The sequence below is a fragment of the Narcine bancroftii genome, chromosome 2 (genome assembly GCF_036971445.1).
Source record: "Narcine bancroftii isolate sNarBan1 chromosome 2, sNarBan1.hap1, whole genome shotgun sequence".
Taxonomy (NCBI): domain Eukaryota; kingdom Metazoa; phylum Chordata; class Chondrichthyes; order Torpediniformes; family Narcinidae; genus Narcine; species Narcine bancroftii.
The window spans coordinates 51,561,647-51,587,382 of NC_091470.1; the positions used below are offsets into that span (position 1 = coordinate 51,561,647).

The 25,736-nt window shown below is 37.4% G+C and overlaps 1 protein-coding gene across 10 annotated transcripts in view; it reads left to right on the forward strand.

The window, feature by feature from the left end:
- The window catches only part of dph6 (diphthamine biosynthesis 6), a 307,319-nt gene that overhangs the window by 234,685 nt on the left and 46,898 nt on the right, over positions 1–25,736 (forward strand). Inside the window, exon 14 of one of the 10 annotated variants that reach the window (XM_069916662.1) lies at positions 13,889–14,156. The exons of the other annotated variants lie outside the window; for them this stretch is intronic. Coding sequence (XP_069772763.1) covers positions 13,889–13,900 — 12 coding nt within the window. The 3' untranslated portion in view covers positions 13,901–14,156. Of the gene's footprint in view, positions 1–13,888; positions 14,157–25,736 lie in introns of those variants that run through there. 10 annotated transcript variants of the gene reach the window in all.

Genomic DNA, 25,736 nt, shown 5'->3' on the forward strand with positions numbered 1-25,736 from the left:
GTCTGCACAGCACAGTGATTGATGTCATCTCAGCGACTTTCTTGTGCAGTCATATCACACATAAGTAAGCGTGTGATATATTTTGCATTATTTGCACTAAGAAGTGCCATTAGCATTCAACAATCAATTCTATTCATTTACATCATGCAATTCATACACTTGAACAGTTATTAGCAGATGGTTGTTTTTACTTAACTATCAAAACTGACAAATAATGCAAACAATATAGTTAATTTTTCATCTTCCGAATTTGTGAATTCGTTTTCTGATGCCATGCAGGAATCTCACCTGCAACTCTGCACCTCTAATCTATCTGAATGATGAGAATCTATAGCCCTTTTTCCACTAGCATCCCAGTTAATTGGCCATGCAGTAGCCCAGGATAGGAAGCCATTTGTGGTGTTTCCACTGGACCGCCTTTAACTGGGACAATGATTGCTTTTCCACTGGACACAACTCATTCCCAGGGATCAGAGAATCTACTTTCAACTGGAAACGAGTGACTTTCTGCTGTCCTTTTTCCACTGGTTTAATCAGCACGTCAGCGTAAGCTGACGCCAGGGATATGAGTAGGGGTAGAGGCCGTCAGTCCCTGGCGTGAAATGACGTCTTTTGATGCCAGCTTGCTGACTGTTTTCTTTTTTCACTGGACCCTGTCCCAGTTAATTCCCCATTAATTTCTGGGACAGTGTGCCCATGGAAAAGGGGTTTGTTTTTGAACTCTAATTAGTCTGCATGTGAAATTCACAGCTGTTGAAAAATTTAATCTTCACTATTACATTGCAACAGTTAGACAATTCCTTGTTTGTAGATCAGCTGGGCCAATGTAGCAAGCTGAAAGCTACTTACTTTATTGCAATGCAAGAGTTAACATGTAAATTAATCTTATAAAGAAGAATGTTTTATGACATTTTATAATTACTAAAAACAGAGTTGATCATGCATTTTCCAATTGCACAAAAAACATGTGGTTACTTCAGTGAGAATTGACCTTTCAGCTAATTAGGATACACTTGCACTTTAAAAACTCAATCATTATTACCCAATTAACAATATTTTCAAAATCAATAAATCTCAGACTAATGTAATCAATTCTAATCCTTCTGCAATGCACATCTTTGTGATTAATGCCATTGTCATCACTCCCAGAAAGTTGCTTGGAAACTGAAATGCAACAACACACAACTGGGAACCTAAATACATTTACATTTCACCAGAAGCGCAATGCAATTTCTCCAAAGCCATAGATGTGATCTGATAATAAAACTTTTTTAAAAATTTTGCAGTCATCAAATAGACAAAGAATAGTTTATGGTTTACTACCTTTATCATTTCATACTTTAGGATTTTTACAGGCAGCATTGCTCTGTGGAAAATTAAAATTGCAGTGGACCAGATAAAATAGCCGATTGTGCATCCCTGCTGTATTGTTGAAATATTATCTCTCCGTATTTTGTAATTTAGTGTGTTAGCTTTCAATAATTAAGTTAGAGAAAATGAAAATCTCCCACAGAAATTAAAAGCGTCTTCTGTGTGTTTATGCAAAAGTTCAATCACTTCAAAGGTTGATTGAACCTGCAAAATGTTTTTAATTACTTGATAACGATTCACTTTTAAAATATTATTGATCATGTCAGCATTTGGGACTGAAGATCATGTCTTAAAGATCATGGTCCAAAGACTATGTCTTAATGCAACTATTCTATTTGTCTACCAACCTGAATGGAACTTGTATTCCAAATCCATGTTTTTGTAAAACATTGAACCATGTCTCTACCCATGCCAAAATGTTAGCAAGACCTGAGAGCCTTTATTAGTTCAAGGTCAAAGTTATTGCAAAAAAAATAGAGGGTTATGGGTGTATAGTAGGGAAGGTTTAGATTGTTGAGTAAATTAGCACAACATCAAGGGCTAAGTGCTTGTACTGTGCTGTAATGTTCTATAGTACATACATGACATTCGTATGCAACCCTGAGAGTCTTTTTACTGTGGGCCAGCCAGAATTTCTACTTATCAGTAATGTAAACTGTACTAAAGGAAAAAGATACGTATACAAAAGAGAGAAATGTAAGGAAACTGTGCAAATACAGAAAAAAAAAATTGTAATAAATTATGTGTAAAGTAAGAGTCTCTGTTAAGTCTGTTGTTTAGGAGTTTGTTGGGGAGGGGCAGCCACTGTTCTTGAACTTGGTCATAGAGTCTTGTGGCACTTACACCTCTTTACTGATAGCAGCAGTGAGAACAGAGCATGTCCTGGGTGGTGTGGATTCTTGATGATTGCTGCTGCTCTCCAATGGCGGCATTTCACGTAGATTTTCTTGATGGCGAGGGGAGTTTTGCCTGTGATGTACTGGTCAGTATAATTACTTTTTGCAAGGCTTTCTGCTCAGAAGTATTGGTGCCCCCATATCAGTCCGTGATACAGCCAGTCAGTACACTTTCCACTACACATCTGTAGATATTTGCCAAGGTTTTCGATGTCATAACAAACTTCTGCAAATACCTGACAAAATAGAAGCCCTAACATGTTTTGTTCACAATAACATTTGTATCTTGGGTCCACGAAAGTCTTCCCAGGAATTTAAATTTGCTCAACATCTCTACCTCTGATCCCCCAATGATTACTGGATTGTGTTCCTCTGGCTTTCCCTTCCTAAAGTCGGCTCCTTTGAGTGAGTGAGAGGTTGTTATTAGTACACCATTCTCTCTCCTGTATGGTGACTTATTGCTCGTTTCTATACATTCCATGACTGTGGTCTCATCAGCAAAGCCACAAAGTCATAGGTGTATTAGTTGAAACATTTTGTGCAAAATTTATCAAATACTGAGCCACACAGTGATGAGTTTATTAGATAAAACATTTCATGCAAAATTTTATCAAATTCCTTATGAGAATTAAAACCAACAAGGTTGGGTCAGATACAGCAATGAGCTCTCCAAACCCATCTCCATTGACAATGGCGTGAAGCAAGGCTGCGTCCTCGCACCAACCCTCTTTACTATCTTCTTCAGCATGATGCTGAAGCAAGCCAATAAAGACCTCAACAATGAAGACGGTGTTTACATCTGGTACCGTACGGATGGCAGCCTCTTCAATCTGAGGCGCCTGCAAGCACACACCAAGACACAAGAGCAACTTGTCTGTGAACTACTCTTTGCAGACGATGCCGCTTTAGTTGCCCATTCAGAGCCAGCTCTCCAGCGCATGACGTCCTGTTTTGCGGAAACTGCCAAAATGTTTGGCCTGGAAGTCAGCCTGAAGAAAACTGAGGTCCTCCATCAGCCAGCTCCCCACCATGACCACCAGTCCCCCCACATCTCCATCGGGCACACTGAACTCAAAACGGTCAACCAGTTTACCTACCTCGGCTGCACCATTTCATCCGATGCAAGGATCGACAAAGAGATAGACAACAGACTCGCCAAGGCAAATAGCGCCTTTGGAAGACTACGTTAAAGAGTCTGGAAAAACAACCACCTGAAGAAACACACAAAGATCAGCGTGTACAGAGCCGTTGTCATACCCACGCTTCTGTTCAGCTCCGAATCATGGGTCCTCTACTGGCATTACCTACGGCTCCTAGAACGCTTCCATCAGTGCTGTCTCCGTTCCATCCTCAACATTCATTGGAATGTCTTCATCACCAACATCAAAGTACTCGAGCTGGCAGAGTCCGCAAGCATTGAATCTATGCTGCTGAAGATCCAACTGCGCTGGTGGGTCACGTCTCCAGAATGGAGGACCATCACCTTCCCAAGATCGTGTTCTATGGCAAGCTCTCCACTGGCCACCGAGACAGAGGTGCACCAAAGAAGAGGTACAAGGACTGCTTAAAGAAATCTCTTGGTGCCTGCCCCATTGACCACCGCCAGTGGGCTGATCTCGCCTCCAACTGTGCATCTTGGCGCCTCACAGTTCAGCGGGCAGCAACCTTCTTTGAAGAAGACCGAAGAGCCCACCTCACTGACAAAAGACAAAGGAGGAAAAACCCAACACCCAACCCCAACCCACCAATTTTCCCTTGCATCGTGCCTGCCTGTCCAGCATCGGACTTGTCAGTCACCAACGAGCCTGCAGCAGATGTGGACATACCCCTCCATAAATCTTCATCCACGAAGCCAAGCCAAAGAAAAGAAGAAAGAATATATCCTTTGTATTATAAAGAAATCTGATGTGTGGACCCCGAATTCTGTACAAGGTTTCTACAGCTTTTTGATTCTGTCATTTGAGAAGTGAACCTCATGTCTGTGTTTATAATCCCTTTAGTTTTGCCAACTCATATCACATTTCTAATGATTTGTGAATGTATATCACTGCACCTTTTGGCTCTGCCCTTAGGTTTTCTTTTATTTATTAAGGAATAAAGATTATTAAAACATTAAATAGATCTTGTGATTCAACGCTTAAATTTTATGAACTATCAAAACTATTGATAATTCCTTTTCAGAAGATAATGTTTATCCAATGTGAATAATTTTACTTTGCAAATAATAATAATAATGTACAAGATATCCTTGTGTGTGCAACACAAAAAAGATCACAGGTAGGTGCAGCAATATTGAAATATTGGCTTTAATTAGAGGGGAGTTAATGTTCAAAAACAGAAAAAATACTCTTTCATTTGTACAGAATATTGATGAGACCACACCTGGAGAAGTGTGTACAGGTTTAGTCCCTTTATTTAAGCATTAAGGCAGTCCAGAAGAGATTCTCTAGGCCCATTCATAGGGTGAGAAAGTTGTACTATCAAAAAAATTGGAAAACATTAACCAAAATGTTAAATCTGTATTCTTTGAACTCTGTATTCTAAGGAGGATTGACAAAATAGATGCAGAAATCTTTGTACACAAATGAGGAAACCTATCATATTTGACAGCATATAGGACCATTTTTCCCCCCAAAAAATCTCAACAAAAATCTCAGGTCTATATGCAACATTTTGGTGCTGCCATTTTGCAAGATGGCAACAGGAGGAAAGTGCTCAAACTATTCACACATGCTTCCCAGAGTCATTGCTGCCACCACTCACTTCCCCCAGTAAGAACGCTTGCTCTCACCTCCTTCCCGCTCGCTCGCTCTCGCTCCCATTGCTCGCTCTTTCCCACAGTGCTTTGAGGGAAGCACTGGGCCTCAAGGATCAGGCTTTATTTGACGAGCGCAGCTCCCCGAACAGATTGAATGTGGTATGGGGGCGGGTGGCAGTAAGCGAGCAGCCTGAGATGCTCACTCACTGCCACCCGCCCCTGCGCCTCATTCAATTTGCTCGGGGGTCCCGTCGCTTGCTCCCTCCTGTCGCTCACTTTCTCCCACAATGCTTTGAGAAGAGCGCTGGGCCTCAATGATTAGACTCATCAAACAAAGCCTGATCGTTGAGGCCCAGCGCTCCCCTCAAAGCACTGTGGGAGAGAGCGAGCAACTGGAGGGAGGGAGGGAGAGATTGACAGGAGGGAGGGAGTGAGCGATGGGACCTTCCCCCCCCCGAACAAAGAGATTAGCCTTCATCTGTTACTTTAGTGTATTCACTAATATCATGATCCCACTGGACACATTCTACAGGATATTTCATCCAGATTGTTTTGTGTATCCTGTTCTTACTGTGTTTAATATGTCCTCCATTTTCAACCAACCACAAAAATTCTAATGAATTTTTTCCACAGAAACTGAGAACTACCAGGAAGAGATATGCACCTTCAGCATAAACCTAATTAAGCTGGGCTTTAGCCCTTGGTGTATTTATAGAGAATTTTCAACAAACGATAATGACCCTGACTGGCTCTACAGCTCTTTGAGCAATTATACGATTTCATTTTTTTTTTAAACTGCAGCAGAGTTCTAGTCCAGATTAAGGAGTTGAAATTGCAGACAAGAAAGCTGGAGAGGAAAAGTTAGAAATCAATCATTGTATTGTGCCCTTGCTGTCATAGCTTCTCTGGTCATTTTCATTACCAAATGTCTTTTCATAATCTATGTGAAGTGTGAACAATGGATTCAAAAGGCGAAGGCTACTTGGCTTTTATCTGCTGGGCTGTATATTTGATTTCCCTGGGGTTCAGATTAAACCAAAGATTTGTATTCTTTTGAAGTAGATGCATTGAAAATATTTAGTAGAGGTTAAATACACTACTCTTACATTCCTTCCATCAGTGTACAGTATTTGATACCTTTAAAATTTAGGCTGGAATCAAATGAAGTTACCGCATCTAAACATGTCATGAAATGTTACATCCTGAAATCACCATGATAAACAATAATAAAGTTCAAGAAAATGTTCATTATTATCAGTTTTGAGGGTTATGGAGAATTGGCATAGAAGAGAAGATGCATCTTGTGGAAGATATTAAATCCAGAATAAGCTTCAGGAACTGAGTGTGTGTTCTTGCCTTGATTTTCTTATGTTCTTACGCACTGCCGGATGGTGCTATTCTTGTGATTTGAAAATAATGAACCTTTTTATTTTAATGTGTTTTCTTCGTGAATCAGCTGCAGAATAGGCGCAAGCCCTCTTAAATTTCCAAGGGCAAGTTTGAGGGACACACAGAGATGGTGTGATGGCTGACTGTATCGGCCAGACAACCCAGCAATCTGGCCCAATACAACGGTATCAGGCATCAGCCAGGGAATTAGGAGGAGAGAGATTTGAAAGGCTTGCAGGGTTACAGCGCATGGTGGGGATCAGAAATATCTTGGGAGGAGAGGATTTTGGAGTAAGATCTTTGGGGAGATTTGGGAGAATAGGATTTGCAGAGAATGAAGACTTGAAAAGCTTGAGTGAGAAGATTGAGGATCAGATTACTGGGGTCAGGTGGATGTGATTGGATTATATGGTGATTGACCAATACTGGGAAGTATGCTCAGCCGATCATTGGATATAGATAGACTTAGAAAATCAGGAGAAAGATCACCTCCTCTGCTGCATAGGAGCAGTGCTTCTAAAGCTACTTGCTTATTGTTCTGGCCATTCTGGACCATGAGAAACAGGCCCATACACATGTCCATGCAAAATACAGCAAGATTAAAGAGACTTGACCTTCATGAAATATTTCATTGAGGGACCCACCATGAAGATCAGGGTAGCTCACATTCCATGTAGACTGACAGGTTGTGGTTTATAATTTTTTTTCTAAATTTTAACAGAAATCCTCTCCACATCACTTAGAAGATGACCCAAAGTATTTGCTAGTAATTTGTTCAATATGTGATTGAGAAAATGTCCAAATTAACACCTTATCAACAAATAAACTATTTTAAATTATTTTTCTGTGCAACAGAATTTGAGTCCAGATTAAAAAGTTGAAATTGCAAACAAGAAATGCTGAAGAAGAAAAGTTATAAATCAAACATATTTTAATTCATGGAGAAAGGAGAGTAGAGGAGAGAGGGTGGAATCCAGGAGAGACCATGTGTTAAAGTGGTGGTCATGCCAGTTGAGAGAGGGTGGGGAAACTTTTTTCATCGCTGATGATGGAGGAGATGTAAATAGAAGATGAATGGAAACAATAGAGATGAAATAGCAACACGAGAAGGAAGATGTAAACATTGGAGAAGTACTGTAGTTCAGTAAAAGTAATAGAAATTTAGCTTTTCCTTCCTGATCTCCAGCCTCAGGATCCTCACTGAAACAAATGGAGAGTCCAATCTTATGCCAGGTGTGGATGGCAAGGGATTGGAGAGGCAGATTTCCCAATGTAATGCCAGGAGTGTCAGTATGATTGAATGTTTCTGTAATGTGCTGATAGAACTCACTGACAGATATTCCAACATCTGATTTACAGTGCCAGCGATCGGGACCGGAATGGGGTTTGAGTCCCATGCTGTCTGTACGTTTCCCAGTGTCTGTGTGGGTTTTCTCCAAGGGCTACGGTTTCCTCCCACTGTTTAAAAAAAAACTGTACTTAAAAAAAAAACTGTACCGGGTGGTGTAGTTTAATGTGGTGTACATTGGGCAGCACAGACTCATAGGCCAAAATGGCCTGTTACTGTGCTGTGTGTCTAAATTTACATTTAAAAACCATACTTACAGCAGGCCCAATTAAATTCAGAACTTGGGAGCTTCTCTGGTGCACCTGTATCCTTTAAAAATATGACAGCAGAACGGAACACAATCTAGCTAACATACAAGACAGATTTTTTTTTCTTTTCAGCTCTAAGTCTTTGGAAATTAATCCTGATGGCTATTTTGCTCTATCGACTATATCATTGTGTAACAAGCTTCAATAGTCTGTGCACTCCCTCACCCCATTCAGATCTGAAGTTTTCAAAGCCTGACATAATTTCTTACTAAATATAATATCCTCCATTTGCATTAAAAATGTGTTAGCCAGAGAAATGTCCTTTCTATAATAAGCCTGATACTGGTGGGGGGTTTTTCAGTATTAATACATCTGTAAAATATTATCAGAATTGCAAACCATCTTCATGGAAATGCATCCACCCCTTATGAAAAGGTTGGATTGACACAAACCATGGATCAACTCAGAAAAGAACAAGTTACTGGAGGTACTCAGCAGCCCATGTGCTGGCTGTGGAGAGACAAACAAGAGTCAACAATTGAACATGTACTGTGACTGGAAGATGTTTTAAGAATTTTCAGTTTCCAGTCAAATAAGTATTTAGGTAGGAGATTTTTTTTTAAATGTGATGTCATGACGGGCAAGAATGATAACAAAAAGCTTGTTGGAATCTGAAGTACATAATTGTCAAAAGTGATCTGGGATTTTTTTTAATATTAAAACCTTTTATTTTAATGAAAATACAGAAATACTGGAGGAACTCTGCAGATTTTGCAGCGTCCATAGGAGGTAAAGGTATATATTTGACTTTTCGGGCCTGACCCTTTCTTCAAAGTATGTGTAAAAAACAAGCAGATGCCTGAATTAAAAGCTGGGGAGAAGGGAGGAGCACAGACCAACAAATGAAATGAAATGTGATAATTGAACATGGATAGGTCAGGAGAGGAAAGGTGAGGAATGATAGGAGGAAGGGGTGGCTCTGTGAATGCAGATCTGGAGGAAAGGAGACAGAGAGAAAAGGAAAGAGAGGGAGTCCAACCGAGAAGAAGAAATAGGGATAAATGTGGGGAGGTTATGGAAACACCCATGCTGAACTTTGAAATAAAATTGATAAAGAGATTGGAGGAAGAGGTTTAATGTCTGGAAGAACATCTTTATTTCAAAATAGATTTATTCCATTTACTATGGAAAATTTTTTTTAAAATCTGCCAAAATTATGGTATTATGAAAATTAAAGACTGTTTAGAAGCCATGACATTTATTACTTTTAATAGAATGAAGGAAAATTTAAGATATTGGAAAATACAAAATTTAGTTATTGTTAAGTTAAGAGATTCTTTTGTGAAATGTTTGGTCAAAATTAAGTATTACCAGTGCAGACAAAAGTAGAATTAATATTAAGCACTCGGGATGTAAAGAAATTTATTTCAGAGATGTATAAATTATTACAAAAGAAGGAGTTCATAAATCAAGATAAGGGGGAAACTTGTGAAAGCCCTCATCAGAAGACTATCTCTCTGAAAGACAACTCATCAACAGACTTGTGAGTTTAAAGAGCTCTGAAGACAAAATGTTTAAAAGTGCTTCATAATTACTTCTGAACTGTGATTTAAAAATCTTCAAGCAACACAATTAACTTTTCAGACTCAAGCTCAAACTGTAATGGTTTGGATTTTGGACGCACACAAGCACACATATCTACATTTGCACATAATGGAAATTGAGATAGAGTTAAGTTTAGAGGTAGGTAAGAAATGTTATGTTATTAATAGTTTAATTAAAAACTATTATTTTCAATTTACCATTGTCTGGTGAATTTTCCATTGTTGTTCCTTTGTTAGTACTAATAAGATTTTATTAGTTTGTAACAAAATTGGGGGCATGGTTCCAAGGTATAACCAAATTTAGAACTTAATGAGAGCTTATTTGATTGATTAATATTTGATTGGTTTGCTTAAAACTCTTTTTGAAAGCTGATTAAAAGGTTTATGCATGTGGAAACAGCAGCAATTAATTTAAATAGGTTTTTGCCATCACCAACCTCTTCAGAATTGTAGAATCTGACAAGAAATGATACAGTGACTATAGCTCTAAAGTTGGAAATTGAGGGGTAAAATTGTCAATGAAAAAAATTGAGATTCAAGGTATTATAGCTGAACACTATGTAAAAGAAAGGATTTTTGAAGTGGAATTAAAACCATTTCCTCAGAATAAATCTCTTAAGCAGCAGTTACTACTGGAACAGGTTGAGCTAGAGGAACATAGGAATGGAGATTGAGCTCCGTGTAAAGGAGATGGAGTTCAAAAAAAGAAATAAGAGATAGAAGGAGCAGAATGGCCAAGGACATTTAAGGCGAACAAAGTAGAAAAAAAAAACCCAGAGGTTTGAACTAGAGATGAGAGAAGCAGGAGTCCTCGTGGGAGATTTATTGTCCTCGTGAGAACTTTATGACTTCAAGAGAAGTAAAATTAGTTCCTCCATTTAATGAGGGTGATATTGATAAATATTTTCATCATTTTGAGAAAATTGTTGAGAGTGTGAAATGGCCAAGAAACCAATGGTCCTTCAGTTACAAAGTGTAATTAGAGAAAAAGCTCAGCAAGCTTACTCTGCCCTCACCATCCAACAAGCAACTAATTATGATACTGTAAAGAAAGCTGTGCTTAAGGCTTATGAATTGGTTCCAGAAGCATTTAGTCAAAAGTTCAGGACTTTGAGAAAAACTGTGATTATATGGATTTTGCATTTGAGAAAGTTGTGTGGTTTGACCAATGGTGCATATCAAATGAAATGTGATAATTGAACATGGATAGGTCAGGAGAGGAAAGGTGAGGAATGAACATCAAAAGAAATAAATAGTGACTATAATAGACTAAAAAAGTTGATATTAGTTGAGGAAATTAAAAGGTTCATTCCTAATGACATAAAAGCATATTTAGATGAAAATGGAATTGAGAATTGGCAAGATTCTGCTAGATTTGAAGATGAATATGCTTTAATTCACAAAGTGAGATTTGTGCCCAATCGATCTTTTTCAGAAGGTAAACCTTTTTGAGAAGGGAATTTGAAGTATCCAATTAAGGTAGAAAATAAATGGAGAAATAGCACTAGAAGAAAAGAAGAAAGAAATCAAGAAGGAAACACCTGGTCCATTTTGTAACTATTGTATGAAACCTGCTCATGTGGTAGCGAACAGTTTTTCCTTGAAAATAAGGAGAGAACAGTGCCAGATGCTTGTAATTCAAGCATCTGGAAGTAAAAAAAAAGGATCTGCTGGTAAAATTGGGGAGGAATCTGAATGTTTTCTGTCAGAGGGTAAAGTTTCATGAGTGGAAGGATCACCACAGGTAACAATAAAAATACTCAGGGATACTGGGGCAGCTCAGTCACTTGTGCTAGACAGTGTTTTGAAGTTAAGTGATAAGGCTGCCACGAACCAACTGCACGTGTGCCAACCAAATTTAAAAACAGTTCAAGGTAATATGAAGGTTTGTACAATAGGAAATCTCAAGAGAGAATTTTTAAACCAGGGGATAAAGTGTTAATTCTTTTTCCAACAATTTCTAATCCTCTTTGGGAAAATTGTTCAGGAAATTAACTACATAGTTAAAGCACTTGATAGGAGACATAGTGCCACATTAACACATTGAAACCTTATTTTGAGAATATGGATGTTAGCCAGAAGCAGCCTTCACTAGAAGCATTGGTTGTGGAGAAAACTGAGGAGATTATGGATCATAAGCTAACTCTTATGAGAGTCATTTTTTTAAAAGAACATTGTCTCAGCTCGACTGTCTAATTCAAGTATTTTGAAAAATTTGGATGAGAATTTTTCTCATTTGCATCCCCAGGAAAGGGAACAAATGTAACGGTTAGTTTTAAAATTTAAGGACTTGTTTCTGGATGTACCATAGAGACTTTCATATCTTGGCATGATGTTGATGTTGAAAATACAAGGCCGATCAAGCAGCACTCATATAGAATGAATGTTGAAAAAAAAATTGGTAGATCAAGAAAATGAATACATGTTAAAGAATGATATTATTCGACATTCTACTTCAGATTGGAGTTCACCGCATGTACTAGTTCCTAAATCAGATGGGACATAGATTTTGCACTGATTATAGAAAAGTTAATGCAGTGTCAAAAACAGGTGCTTATTCTATCCATAGGGTGGATGATTGTGTGGATAAGGTGGGAAAAGCTAAATTACTTACAAAGATAGAATTTATTCAAAGGTTACTGGTGTGTTTCCTTAGCAGAAAGAGGAAGGGAAATGTCAGCCTTTATATGAATACAATGTTTTACCATTTAGAATGAAGAATGCTCCAGGAGGATGATGAATTCTGTAACTCAAGATTAAAAATATACAGATGGTTATATTGATGACTTGGATACAGTGAATGACACATGAGAAGAACATTGCAGTAGAGAAATTGTTTGATAAACTTTTGAAAGCCAATCATACTGTTAATTTAGCTAAGAGTGAATTTTGTCATGTTGTTAGCCAATTTAAATTGGAGCCTGTTCAGGTTAATGTTCAGACAATTTCTGAATTTCCTGTGCCCATGGGTAAGAAAGCTGTGAGGAGATTTTTAGGTATGTAGAGTATTATAGGAAGTTCTATAAAAATTTTGCTGACATTGCTCTTCCCTGACTAATATTTTGAAACAAAGTAAGAAGTTTATTTGGACAAACTGAAAGATATATTATGCCATAAACCTGTACTTAAATCACCTGATTTTGGGAAGCTATTTGCTTTAGCAATTCAATGCCAGTAAGGACACAGCAGGTTTGTATTATTACAAAAAGATGATTATGATGGTATTGAACATCCAGTGACTTACTTATCAAAGAAATTCAATAAACATCAAAAGAATTATTCTACTATTGAGAAAGAATTATTGCCCCTTGTATTAGCTCTGAAACATTTTGAAGAAGATGTTTCTACTGCTATGGGACCAGTTATTGTTTACACTGACCATAATCCATTGGTGCTTTTGAGTAAAACTGAAAATGGACGGTATTGAACTGGAGTTTAATTTTGCAAGAATGATTTAATAATAACTCGTATTAAAGGCAAAAATAATGAAATTGCTGATTGCCTATCCAGATATTGAATTTGTATGTTGTTTCTGCAATATTTATTTGTATTATATTGTATAACAATGTAAAATCTACCAGAAAAATGGTAGGTTGCAGTTTAAAATTTTGACCTTTTAGAAGTTCAAAATTTCTCTGTGGGAAGAAGGTGTAATGAATTTGTGTTAATTTTCAACTATAAAATATATATTTCTTAGTAAAGTTAGATTGTTGGATGGATACAGGGTCACCCATAGGTCACATCACATTTGCAGAGACTCAGAGAGAGAGTTCATTTTGGAGTTGCTGAGTCCTAGTGAAATTGAAGTGGGTTTTAATTAATTCTAAGACAATGGAGTATATACACAGCTTCTCCTGGCAGCTATTCAATTAAGTAAGTTCATCTGCTCAGACCTTATGGAGACATTAACCACTTAAACCTCTTAGACAGAGATGAGGTCAGCTGTTTTTTTTTGTGGCTATGAAGTGATAATTTGAAGGAAGGCAAAAGATCATCTACTATGACTATGTTTTGGAGAAAATGAAGTGGAAACAGTGGTGATGTCATGTCACATGATTTCAGAGAAACATAACTGAAGGCAGAGAGAGACATTTTGAAACCAGACTGAACAAAATTGACCATCCGGCGAAAGACACGGGGATAAAACAGTGTTCTTTAGAGAGAGAAGGAAATGTTGTTCTGTATGGTAATTCTTTTTCCAGCAATTTTATTTTGAGATTCTCAAAATAAGTGACTATAAAGTAAATAAGACCATTTGCTCTTGATTAAGAAAGAAATCAACATGAAATTCACAGTTCCATAACTACATCAAAATCAGGAGGAAGCTTGTGAAAACACTCGTATGAAGACTATCTCTCTAAAAGACAACTCATCAACAGACTCGTAAGTTTAAAGAGCTCTGAAGACATAATGTTTAAAAGTGCTTCATGAACTGTGATTTAAAAATCTTGAAGCAACACAAGACGTTTAATGCTGAAGTTTAAAATGGACTTATCAGACTCAAGCTCAAACTGTAATGCTTTGGATTTTTGACATACATATACATAGCTACATTTGCACACAGTGGGAATTAAGTTCGAGTTAAGTTTAGAGATAAGTAAGAAATGTTATGTTATTAATAGTTTAATAAAAACTGTTAATTTGAATTTACCATTGGCTGGTGAATTTTCCATTGCTGTTGCTTTGTTAGTGCGAATAAGATTTTATTAGTTCATAACACTCTAGTTTTCACTATAATCGTAGCATCTGCAGATTTGCATGTTTCACTCCATCTGTTTTTCTCAATCTATTACAATACCAATGTAGAAAACACTCAAATGTATTGTTATGTACATTCTAAAACAACTAGTTGGCAGCAAGACATTTGATACGGTTAATACAGTTTTATTTGCAGAATAATGAATATTTCTCATTTGAATATTGTCCTTATGATCAATGGGCATTATTTTACCAATACAGGTGGTAAATGTGCTTCTCACTTCCAACACCAGAATGGATATTCATTCAATACAGGTGGTAAATGTGCTGCTCACTTCCAACACCAGAATGGATATTCATTTGCCTGCATCCCCACATGATAGAAAATATATCACTGAGCATTGGGTGAGGCCTAATTATTTGGAAATGCTTCCTTTTTATTTTTTTAAATCTATGGCATCTATCTGCAAAAGCTCTTGCAGAATTTTTCAAACGATGAAAGGAAACAAATAATATTTTTGTTGCTTTCACGTTTAGTGAGTTCTTCAAAACTAGTTTAACTGCTAAATTAAAATTCAGAAGAACAAAAGGTATGGTTTACATAAAGAATTGCCCTGATCGGGTAATTGTTTAAGTTTGATGTCAATGTCCTTTAACTTTAACTTCAATGTCTTTTTTATATTCTTAAGTATTGTAATTAAGATATTTTAAGCACTTACATGATGAGGCATCAGACTCCTTTTATTTTTCTAAGTGTGGAAATATTAAAAGGTTGAATGCATTTGATGGGTTTAACAATATAATTAATTAAATTAATGATCTGTATCTGAGTAAATTATACATATCTCAACAACAACAAAAATCTAGTTGGTACCATCATAACTATCTTGTTATTTTTACGATACCAAGATCACTACATTTATCAGATTGGATGTTGGATTTCTTTTACATACTGTTGAGTCATCCACAAGTGATTATCCTTTTGTCTCTTTACACAATGCATACAAATGCTCCTGTTGCATTTGTAGATCATTCTAAAGTGTATGAAAGTAAGTGGTTTACTTACTTCTGCAGTGAAACATCAAAGCAGAGGAAGTAGTCTTGCTGTTGTTTAAACAACATTCTTGCACTGTACAGAGGAACTACTTCACAATGTGATTAGTATCCCCTACTGCGAGGGGATCTCGCATACTTTGTCGATATGTGCTCCCTCCTACCACTAGGCTTTAATTTGTTCCCTGATTATTGCATTTACCAGGCAACTATTACCATTCTGAGGTGATGCATGTTTGCATGAGAGAACATGAAAGCTTTTCATGTGCCATGATTTAAAAATGAAAAACTATCACCCACGGAGATTAAAAGAGTAATGATGTGACATTGCACTTCAAAATGGTGCTAGAGACTCTCAAGGTTTAAAGTCCAGATTCTTCGTTAAAAAGTGTTTTGACTTGAAATAATCAAAACTGTGCAGGTTGAAGTAACATTCAGTGTTATTGTCTCTTTGCAGGAAATATGCAACCTTCTCCACCTCAGTTATAAGAACATACTTATTTCACTATTCAATAAAATTGCTGCCAATTGTTGTTTTACTGCTCTCATCCCTTTTTCACCTTCTCGATGAAAAAAAATCTTCTCATGGCAGTCGTGAATGGTCAAGACTTTAACATGGGACTGCAGCCTCTTTTATTAAATTCCCCCATGTGAAAGACACCATCCCTGCAAAGAAATTTGCACATATCAGTGGCGACCCCTGCAGCCACACTGCCAAAAAGTCACCCACTTATTCCTACTATTTATTATCTATCCATTCACCAATTCTCAGGCCAAGATTATATATTACCCCTTATTCTGACCTATAACTTTATGTCCGTCATATCTAAGGCCAAATGAAAATCCAGATGATCACTTCGTCATTTCCATTTATTTGTGTGCTATTTAAAATATCTAAAAGTTCAAAATCATTCATTAACATCATTTCCCTTTTGATAAATCCATGTTGACTTTGCATGATTCTATTTTTTTTAAAATAAACATCCTGGTATCATTTCCTTCGTAATAGATTGAAAATTTTTCTCTTTAACTGAAAGTGTATTTCTCCGCTCCATCCTCAACATCCATTGGAGCGCTTTCATCCCTAACGTCGAAGTACTCGAGATGGCAGAGGTCGACAGCATCGAGTCCATGCTGCTGAAGATCCAGCTGCGCTGGATGGGTCACGTCTCCAGAATGGAGGACCATCGCCTTCCCAAGATCGTGTTATATGGCGAGCTCTCCACTGGCCACCGTGACAGAGGTGCACCAAAGAAAAGGTACAAGGACTGCCTAAAGAAATCTCTTGGTGCCTGCCACATTGACCACCGCCAGTGGGCTGATAACGCCTCAAACCGTGCATCTTGGCGCCTCACAGTTTGGCGGGCAGCAACCTCCTTTGAAGAAGACCGCAGAGCCCACCTCACTGACAAAAGGCAAAGGAGGAAAAACCCAACACCCAACCCCAACCAACCAATTTTACCCTGCAACCGCTGCAACCGTGTCTGCCTGTCCCGCATCGGACTTGTCAGCCACAAACGAGCCTGCAGCTGACGTGGACTTTTTACCCCCTCCATAAATCTTCGTCCGCGAAGCCAAGCCAAATAAGACCCTTCTTTCTTAAAAAGAGGGGTTCCACTTGTTTCCATGTAGTCTGCTGCAACTGTCCTAAAATACATAAAATAACATGATTCCACTATATCCACACATCTCTATGAAAACCTTGGGATGCATGTCATCAGTTCTGAGGGATTTATCAGCTTCCAATACTGTTCATTTCCTTAATCGTATTTTTTATTTCTTGAGCTAATTTCTTTGAGCTCATTCATTCAACATCTGCTTCCCTCCAATATTACTGGTAGTCTTTTTATGTCCCATGAAAACGGAGACAAAATATTTGTTTAATTTCTGTCAGATTTTGCTTTTCCTCAATGTAATTTGTACTATCTTTTTGTTACCCAAAGTATACCTTCCTCATCTTTATAAATATCCAAAGATCTCTTTTTCTGTTTCGCTCATATTTACTCAAGTTCTATTTTTGCTTCTCTTTCAAGGATTTGGTGCTGCTTTATTGAATTCTGGTTTTTTTTCAATCCTTGGGTTTACAATTTATTTACAATTTATTTACCATCATTAGAAGTTGATTGCTTTGATTTAACACTGTCTTTAACTTCCCTTGTTAGTCACATCTATGGGCAGCTTTTCTGTTTGTGATTTTTGTGCCTGAACATGGACATGTATTTGAAAAAAACTCTATATTTTTTAAAAAATGTGAGCTATGTTTACTACCATACTTGATCGTGTACTTTCTAAGTGTACCAGTAAACAAGCTGCTGGGGGAACTCACTGTGTCAGGCAATGCCTTCGGAGGCAAAGAGATGATTGATGTTTAGGTTCAAGTCCCTACACAAGTCTCAGACTGAAAGGCCACCCATCCCTCGGGATTTATGGATGCTGCCTGACCTACTGAGTTCCTTCAGCAGTTTGGTTTTTTTTTGCCTCAGATTACACTTCCTTTTTCAGACTTAGAGTCTGGTTTCAAGCATAACATTTTTTTTCGGTTAGTTTTCTTTTTTAAATAGAGTAGGTTAGTGGGGGGGGGGGGAGGTTATATATAATATTTTTGATGTCTTTTCTGTCTTCAACCAGTGCAGTTGAGGGGGACTGAGTTTATACTGTTTGTTTTATCTTGATATATACACATATGTGATATGTATTTTCAGTTCCATTCCCATTTCTTCATTGCATTGTATTTATTATAAAAACCAATAAAAAAGATTGAAAAATAAATTACATTCATGTTTTATATAATGTTAAATTATGTTATGATAATTCTTCCCTTGGGTCCCTTAAATACAAGAGAATTAATTAATATTTTCTCATTACTTCTTTAACACAATGATCTGGAAAATGATTTCTTACACACTCAATGAATTCATCCGCCACACACAGCTAATTTTGTTTGCTCAGTCCAAATGTAGTTAAGTCCTCCATGATTAGTGTTGAACCATTGTTATATGTACCTCTAATTTACTCATTTATATCACTTATATTATCCTTAACATTACCATGCTTATCTGAGTGCCTATGGACAACTTGCATCAATATTAGCTCCACCCAATCTGATTCTGCTCATTGCTTTTCAATGTTCTCTTTGGAATATATAATTTCCATCCTTGGTCACTTTGCAATCCATTGGATTATCAGCATTTATTTCTATATGTGCCATTAATTCATTTGCCTTCATATTAATGCTGGATACGCTCAAATAAAGAACATTTGTTTTACCATTTTTAACAACTCCGACTTGAATTGGAGGTGGCCTCTTTTATTTGTAAGTTCTTTACTTTCCCAACAAACTATGGTTAATACTACCCACAGAACAATCCTATCAGTCTCATTCCTCTTGTTCCTACAATTTATTCTGTCTCACAAACCCATCAACTCCTCTTGGATTTTTTTACCACTCACCTACACAAAGGGATAAACTTATAGTACCTGATTAGCTTGCCTTTGTGATGTACAAAAAAGCAGCACTCAGTAGAAGCCCATGTGGTCACAGGAGAACCTGCAAACTCCACACAGACAGCACATAAATTGAGGATCAACCCTGAGTTGCTGGAACTATGAAGTCCCTATGAATTCAGAGATCCAGCGATCTCACCAGCTTCAGCTATTGAAATGTTTTAATTGATAAGTTAAGTTTAATTGATAAATTGATGTTTGATCCTGAGTTTGATGAGGGATGAATTATTCCAACTGAAAGTTCATAAAAAGAACCAGAGAAAGCCAGTCTGTTACTGTGCCTCAGTCTTGCCTAACTAATTGTATAAGACATCTTAAAATGCATAGATTATCCTTTCTACAAATTCTCAACTGCAGACAGCATTATTTTTTTGTACATGATAATTAAATCAGTCCCCTGACAAGTGCTCTTGCCTCATCTTTAAAGGTCATGAAAAGGTTGCACTTTTCTAAATATAGATCAGATTACATCAGGTATACAAAAGAGCACCTTTTTATTGACAGAGAAGGATGGAATTTCTCTTGAATAATGTGGGTAGGGAAGCAAAAAATGCACTCAAATTAAACAATAGTCTTTTTATGCCAACTGCCTGTTTAGAATCCTTTCAAAATAGTTGCCGAGTAAAAAGTAACGCAAGTTAGATTTGGCTCAACTAACAGGAAGGAGTTGAGAAATTCCAGAGCTCCAAAAGTAGGGCACTAAACTGCTGACCTGTACCATTGGTCTAGAAATTAAACAGAGTCTAATTTCTCCATATGGCCCTGGGACAGTATTCCATCCTTAAATAGCTGTCAGAAAAGTTCTAACTTGAGCTTTACAAAGATGTATCCTGTGGAATTTCAGCAGAAATCTACATATATTTTTTGTAAATTTTGAATCCATCCCTTGAATGTCACAAACTGACGGTTGTTAGATTTAGTTCCATTTGTAGCAGCTGATCACCAGAATCATGTGATTTCTGTAAAAACATCTTAATTTGGAGCAGTAACATCGAAATTTGTCATCTAGTTTTGTTGCTGTGGATATTAAAAGGAGATTGATTACTGTTGCATCTTGCGGGAAGTGTTGTGGAGCCTCTTTGATGGGCCACAATCTGGAATTGCTTTGCTAGGTTATCGATTGACTTATTCAAAATCTTCAAGTCCATCAAATTGCCAGGTCCTGCTGGACCTCCACATTAGGGTCATAAAAGAAGTGAGTTGTCAAGTTTATTGTTATCTGATTGTACAAGTCCAACCTGACGAAATAGCGTTCTCTGGTTCTCAGTGCAAAACATGCAGACACACAACCAGATACAACATGTATACAGACAAACAAAACATATGCAGGACAAGTATTTTATCTATACAAATAAATATTGTTTGGTATATATGAGAGTCTCGGATGGTTAGTGTGAGAGTTCCTTTGGTTATTCAGCATTCTCACTGCCCACAGGAAGACTCTGTTGCTCAGCCTCATAGTGCTGGCTCTGGTACTCCTGTATCTCTTCCCCAACAGGTACAACTGAAAGATGCTATGTGTAGGGAGGAAGGGAGCTCAGTGATTTTGTGTGTCCTCTTCAGATAATGATCCCAGCAGATCATGTCAATGGGGGGTGGGGAGTCTCCAGTAATCCTCTCTGCCGCTCTTATGGTCCTGTGGATTGACCTCCGATCCATTTCACTGAAGAACCATACCAGTTGAATTTAGTAAAGCTTCCCTAAGATTGGAAAAGAGCATGTTTAATTCCTTTATCCAAAAGGGGAAAGAGAAAACAGGGCATTGCAGAGCAGTTCATTTAACATCTGCTGTATTAAAGACTTTACCACAGAAAATTTAGAAAAGATGTTACTAATCAGGCAAACTCACTATGTATTTGTGGAACAAATCATAGCAGAACAGAAATAGGCCCTTTGGCCTACCAAGTCTATACTGACCAGGGAAATCATGTTTGAGTGATTTATTAGAGTACTTTGAAGATACTTTAGGATAAAGGAGAACTGATGGATTTGTTGCACAGAGAGTTTCCAGATGGCCTTTATTAAGATGATTGATTAAAATATATTGTGGAAAATAAATAAATAGTAGTGCACATGGGGCAATATTGTCATGCTAACAAAAAATAGAGAGTGCACATAAATGGAGTTACACAGAAAAGGCTGTAGATGCAAGAAAGACTTGAAACATTTAGTTACCCTTTACTTCCTATGGATGCTGTGTGATCTGCTGAGTTTCTGCAGCACATTTATGTATGCGTAAATGGGTTCATTTTCCTGGTTGGCATGATGGAATGGAAATATTTCACAGGGATTGATTCCCACCTTCTCTATACCTTGAAACTAATTTGCTTGCTGTTTTTCTTTGCCAGGTCTGACATAGGTTCTTCAACTTGAGATATTAAAGCTAGTTCTCTTTCCTTAATATTTTCCTTAATAGGGTTATGGGTTTTTCCTTAATAGGGTTAATAGGGTTATGGGTTCCTTAAAAGCCTTTCCTTAATATTAAAGCTAGTTCTCTTTCCTTCCAAATTGTATGTTTATAGTGTTTTCTGTTTTTATGTCAGATTTCTAGCATCTGTATTTTTTTGACATTCAAATTGCTCAAATGGCAACATAATAAAGTTTTCTCTTCTGCTTTAACATGTTTGAAATTATATTTATTTGCAAATGTTGACAAAATAACTACTCAAGGTGACAGATTTTGATAAATTATTTTGCTTTTAAGTTGTAAAATGTTCAATGAATGCCCACAACTCTATCACATTTTTATCGAGTTCTGGTCTTGAGTTGAGTGCATGAAGACATGTAACTGACAGAGTTTTAGGTGCCTGTGGTCATACTATGAAAAAAATATTCCTTTGCAAGGTTTTATTTTTGCAGCAGCCACTGTTGACCAAGTTTGCATCTGAAGTATGTCTACCCATCACTGATTTGCCTTAACTTTGCAATTGTTGGGGGCGTGGCAAGATGGCGTAGAGTCTAGACGTGGGATCTCAACCTCTCTGGCCAGACTTTTAAGTACCCGTTTCTAACCCCTTGTTTTCAAGTTTAAGCTTTTTAAATTTTAGTTTAAAGTATTAAGGAACTGTTATGGCCATTAATGGTAAAAAGATTAAACCTCAAGTGCAGAAGAAGTTACATTTTCGAAGTGTTGAAGATTTGGGGCCTAAACAACTTACTACAGCTTCAGGTTTAACTTCCTTAGTGCCTAAACCACAAAGATTGCCTGTGGGAGCTGAAAAAAAAATGTCTACTACTTACCAAGTGAAGGACAGCGCTGGAATTACCCGTTCTCTGGAGGAAGGTACATGTTCCCAAGAAGTGGATCCTGATTCTGGCAGCCTGCCGATTTTAACGGAGGGAGCACGCAGGAAGACAACTCCATTGCCTGAAACGCTTCAGGAAGCATTCCAACCTGAAGATCTCGATCTCCTCCGTGATTTTTTTTATAAACAGCGAGCTGCGGGGGGAGACCAGCGTCGACCCCCTGAGGAAGTCAGGGTTCCTTCGCTGGGAGTCCAGACCCGCAGTAAAACCGTTAAAATGCCTTTTGTTGAGTTGCAGCAGGAGCTGAAGTTACCTTGGTCTGCCACTATGTTAGAGAAAGCAGGGCTGAGCTTTTCTGAGCTACAATGTAAACAGTTAAATGCTGTCATCCAGCCTATAATGAATGAGATGGCTCAAAGGATAAGTTCAGAATTGAATACAGTTAAAGCACGTGTGGAAGCATCTTGTGAAAATTTTAAAAAATTTCAGTCTGCTTTTTTGGAATGTAAACAGCAAGTGGCTTCTAATACAGAAAAAGTGTTGAAGGTTGAAAAATACGTTATGGAATTGCGAGAACGTGAAAATGAGTTAGAGAGGAAAATAGACTACTTGGAGAATCAAAGCAGAAGGAATAATGTGAAAATTGTTGGTTTGTCAGAAGGTATGGAAGGACAAGATGCTCTTCGTTTTTTTAAAGACTGGATCCCACAAGTACTAGGGCAAGATTTTTCTTCTGGAGGCTTGGTATTGGAAAGAGCTCATAGAGCTTTAAGAAGAACACCTTTTCCTAGTCAACCACCGAGACCTGTAATAATTCGATCTTTGAATTATTTGGACAGAGAAGCAATACTTCGTCTAGCAGTGCAAAATGCGAGACAACGACAAACTCCGTTATTGATTCAGAATAGCAGAGTTTTTTTTAATCCCGATATGAGTCAAGAGGTCATTCAACATTGACGTCGATTTAATCCAGTTAAAGAAGTTTTGTGGCGTAAAGGCTATAAGTCTACTTTTCGCTATCCGGCAGTGTTGAAGGTGTTTTATGGACACTATCAATCTCGGTTTTTTGAGAATGAACATGAAGCAATGATTTTTGCTGATTCATTGCCAGATGTAAGAGGACAAAGACGTAGTCCACCATTGTCTCCTAAAGAAAAGTCTGGTTGTTCTGGAAATGGAAGAAATGGCAGAAATGGGAAAAACAGGAATGGAAAGAGTCCAACTTCTCTTGAAATGGGGTCTCAGAGTTTGGAATCTCTTGGATGAATAGAAGAATTTTCTTATTCTTATTTTATTTTTTATGTTATTATGATATTTTGATGTTATTCTTTGTTCAGCTGGGGAGGGAGAGATTTGCTCTAAGTTCTATTAGTCATCAGCCACTGGTGGGTGATCCACACCCAAATTTTGTTTAGGGATTACTACCTTTTGGTAGTTTTTTTTGGGGGGAGGGGGGGTTTCTTTTCTTTTTTTTTGAGTTTTTTTTAAAATTTTCATTTTATCTAGCGTTTAATTTGTGATTTTTTTTCTCCTATTGGAGGGCAAAAGAAAAAAAAATTTTTTAAACTTTGCAATTGTTCAGTAATTCTGTTAGCAAGGTCATCCATGTTTGCAGTGCTTAAATCCTGCCTCCTACTGGCCAGACACTGAACAACACAAGTCAAAATGCCTTGACTCTAGCATTGTATGTTCCACCCATTTTCTCGATTTCAATTTCACCTGGATAAGACCACTCTAATGTTCATTTTCAGGCAAGATTTCACCGATTACAAAATTGGACAAGGAGGCTTGCATGCACAGTCGACTTTAGTAGACCTAACTTTTCACCCATGTTGGGCATGGAGCTAATATTGTTACTAGACATGCAATAGTTATTGTTCCAAGGTGTGTGTGTTCTCAATGTTGGAAGAGCCAACATTGCCCCTTCTTGCCAGACTGGATCACCTGTTTTCCACTTTAACCCTTGGTACACAATGCATCTGTTTTGATAACAGAATACAAAAATGCTGGAGGAACTCAGTGGGTCATGCAGCATCCATGGAAAACAAAATGCCCAAACATTGATTGCCTATTGCTTTTCATGGATATTGCATGACCTGCTGAGTTCCTCCGCCACCTTTGTGTTTTGAGCCAGTTCTCCAGTATCTGCAGATTTCTTGTTTAGAATCTGTTCTGATACATTTATTATGCATCGAGACATCAAGACTCTTTACTCCCGAGCTGCTATTGTTTTTTGGGAGCATACCTTTAAAGGCCAACATCGTTCTGTAATTTCTGTACATCATTAGCATTGCCAACTATGTTCACAAGCCTGATCTTCTAGGGTAAAGCACAAGGTCCATTTCAGTGCTTCTCTGAGGGTGTAACCCACCCTATCACTATTTCGTCCCTTTTTGACCAATTTCAGATGTCCCATTTTGATATGAGCACAAAACATAATGATATTTTAGCATACCAAAATTAATAAAATCCAATTTCTGGATAAGTTTTGTTATCTTAACTAAAGGATGAGTTGCCCAAAGGAGAAAAATTAAGTTAAATGCTTACAAAATTGTTAAAGTTACTGAAAACATCAGAAACCCTTTTTGAATTTTGTTGATGTATTATGATAATTTGAAGAAATTTCTGACTATATTTGTCTACATTTCTATTAGAATAACACTATACATGTCAAACAATTGAATTAATTTCCATTTCTCTGTGGTATTAAAATAAAATTTCCACAATTCATAGACATAAAATGTTCACAATGTTAAAGGATCGGTCTGTTTTATGTGGAAGTGTATTGACATTACAAATTGTGACAGATTGAACAGAAAAATAATTAAAGTTTACTCTGGATTAATAGGTTGACCTGGAAGTTGTGGAAATGTTTGCAAGCTGCACCTCAGCACCTTGGGCCAACAAATGGCCTTTGAGCTTGAGTGAGCTTGGCCTTTTCCAGCACAGAGCTCTAATTTTCATCTTTTCAAACAGTTTTCTACCACTTGGAGTAGAATTAGTATTGACAAGGATAGAATTTGTCTCCTGAAGGTGAATAGCTTGCCTGTGTAAGTGCTAATGCAACATTTATCTGTCGGTATCTTTACACTGCTTCCCTGCCATACCTAATACACCAAAAGCAAAATGCTCTCTGAAATGTTATTGTATCTCAAGTGCTCGCAATTTGAAGTAAAATCATTTCTATTTTTGCCATTCCTTGTACAACAAGGATACTTGTGTGATTGTTTGCTGTTTCTATACAATTAGTCTCTGCTAACATTTATTTAAACTCTACACTACAATCAAGCAGCAATATGTTGCCCTGTAGAAAAAAAAGCCATGGATATTCCTTGCAGTAATTTAGTAGCCTAGTTGTGAAATAGAGTATGTGTAACCTATTATTATACACCACTCAGAAAGTGCAAGTGGATGAAAATTGATCTTGTAAATTGAAAGAGGGATAAGTGCTCTGGCCTTATTGATGCAAATTCAGATTTTTTTTTCACTGAGTAATTTGTTGAGTTCATTTTTCATCCATTTTAAGAAGCAAACAGCAAGTGGGAAAATAACTTTTAAAGGGCAGTCGAATTTTTATCAAAAGTTACATTTCATTCTCTCACTGTGATGTCACCATGGCAA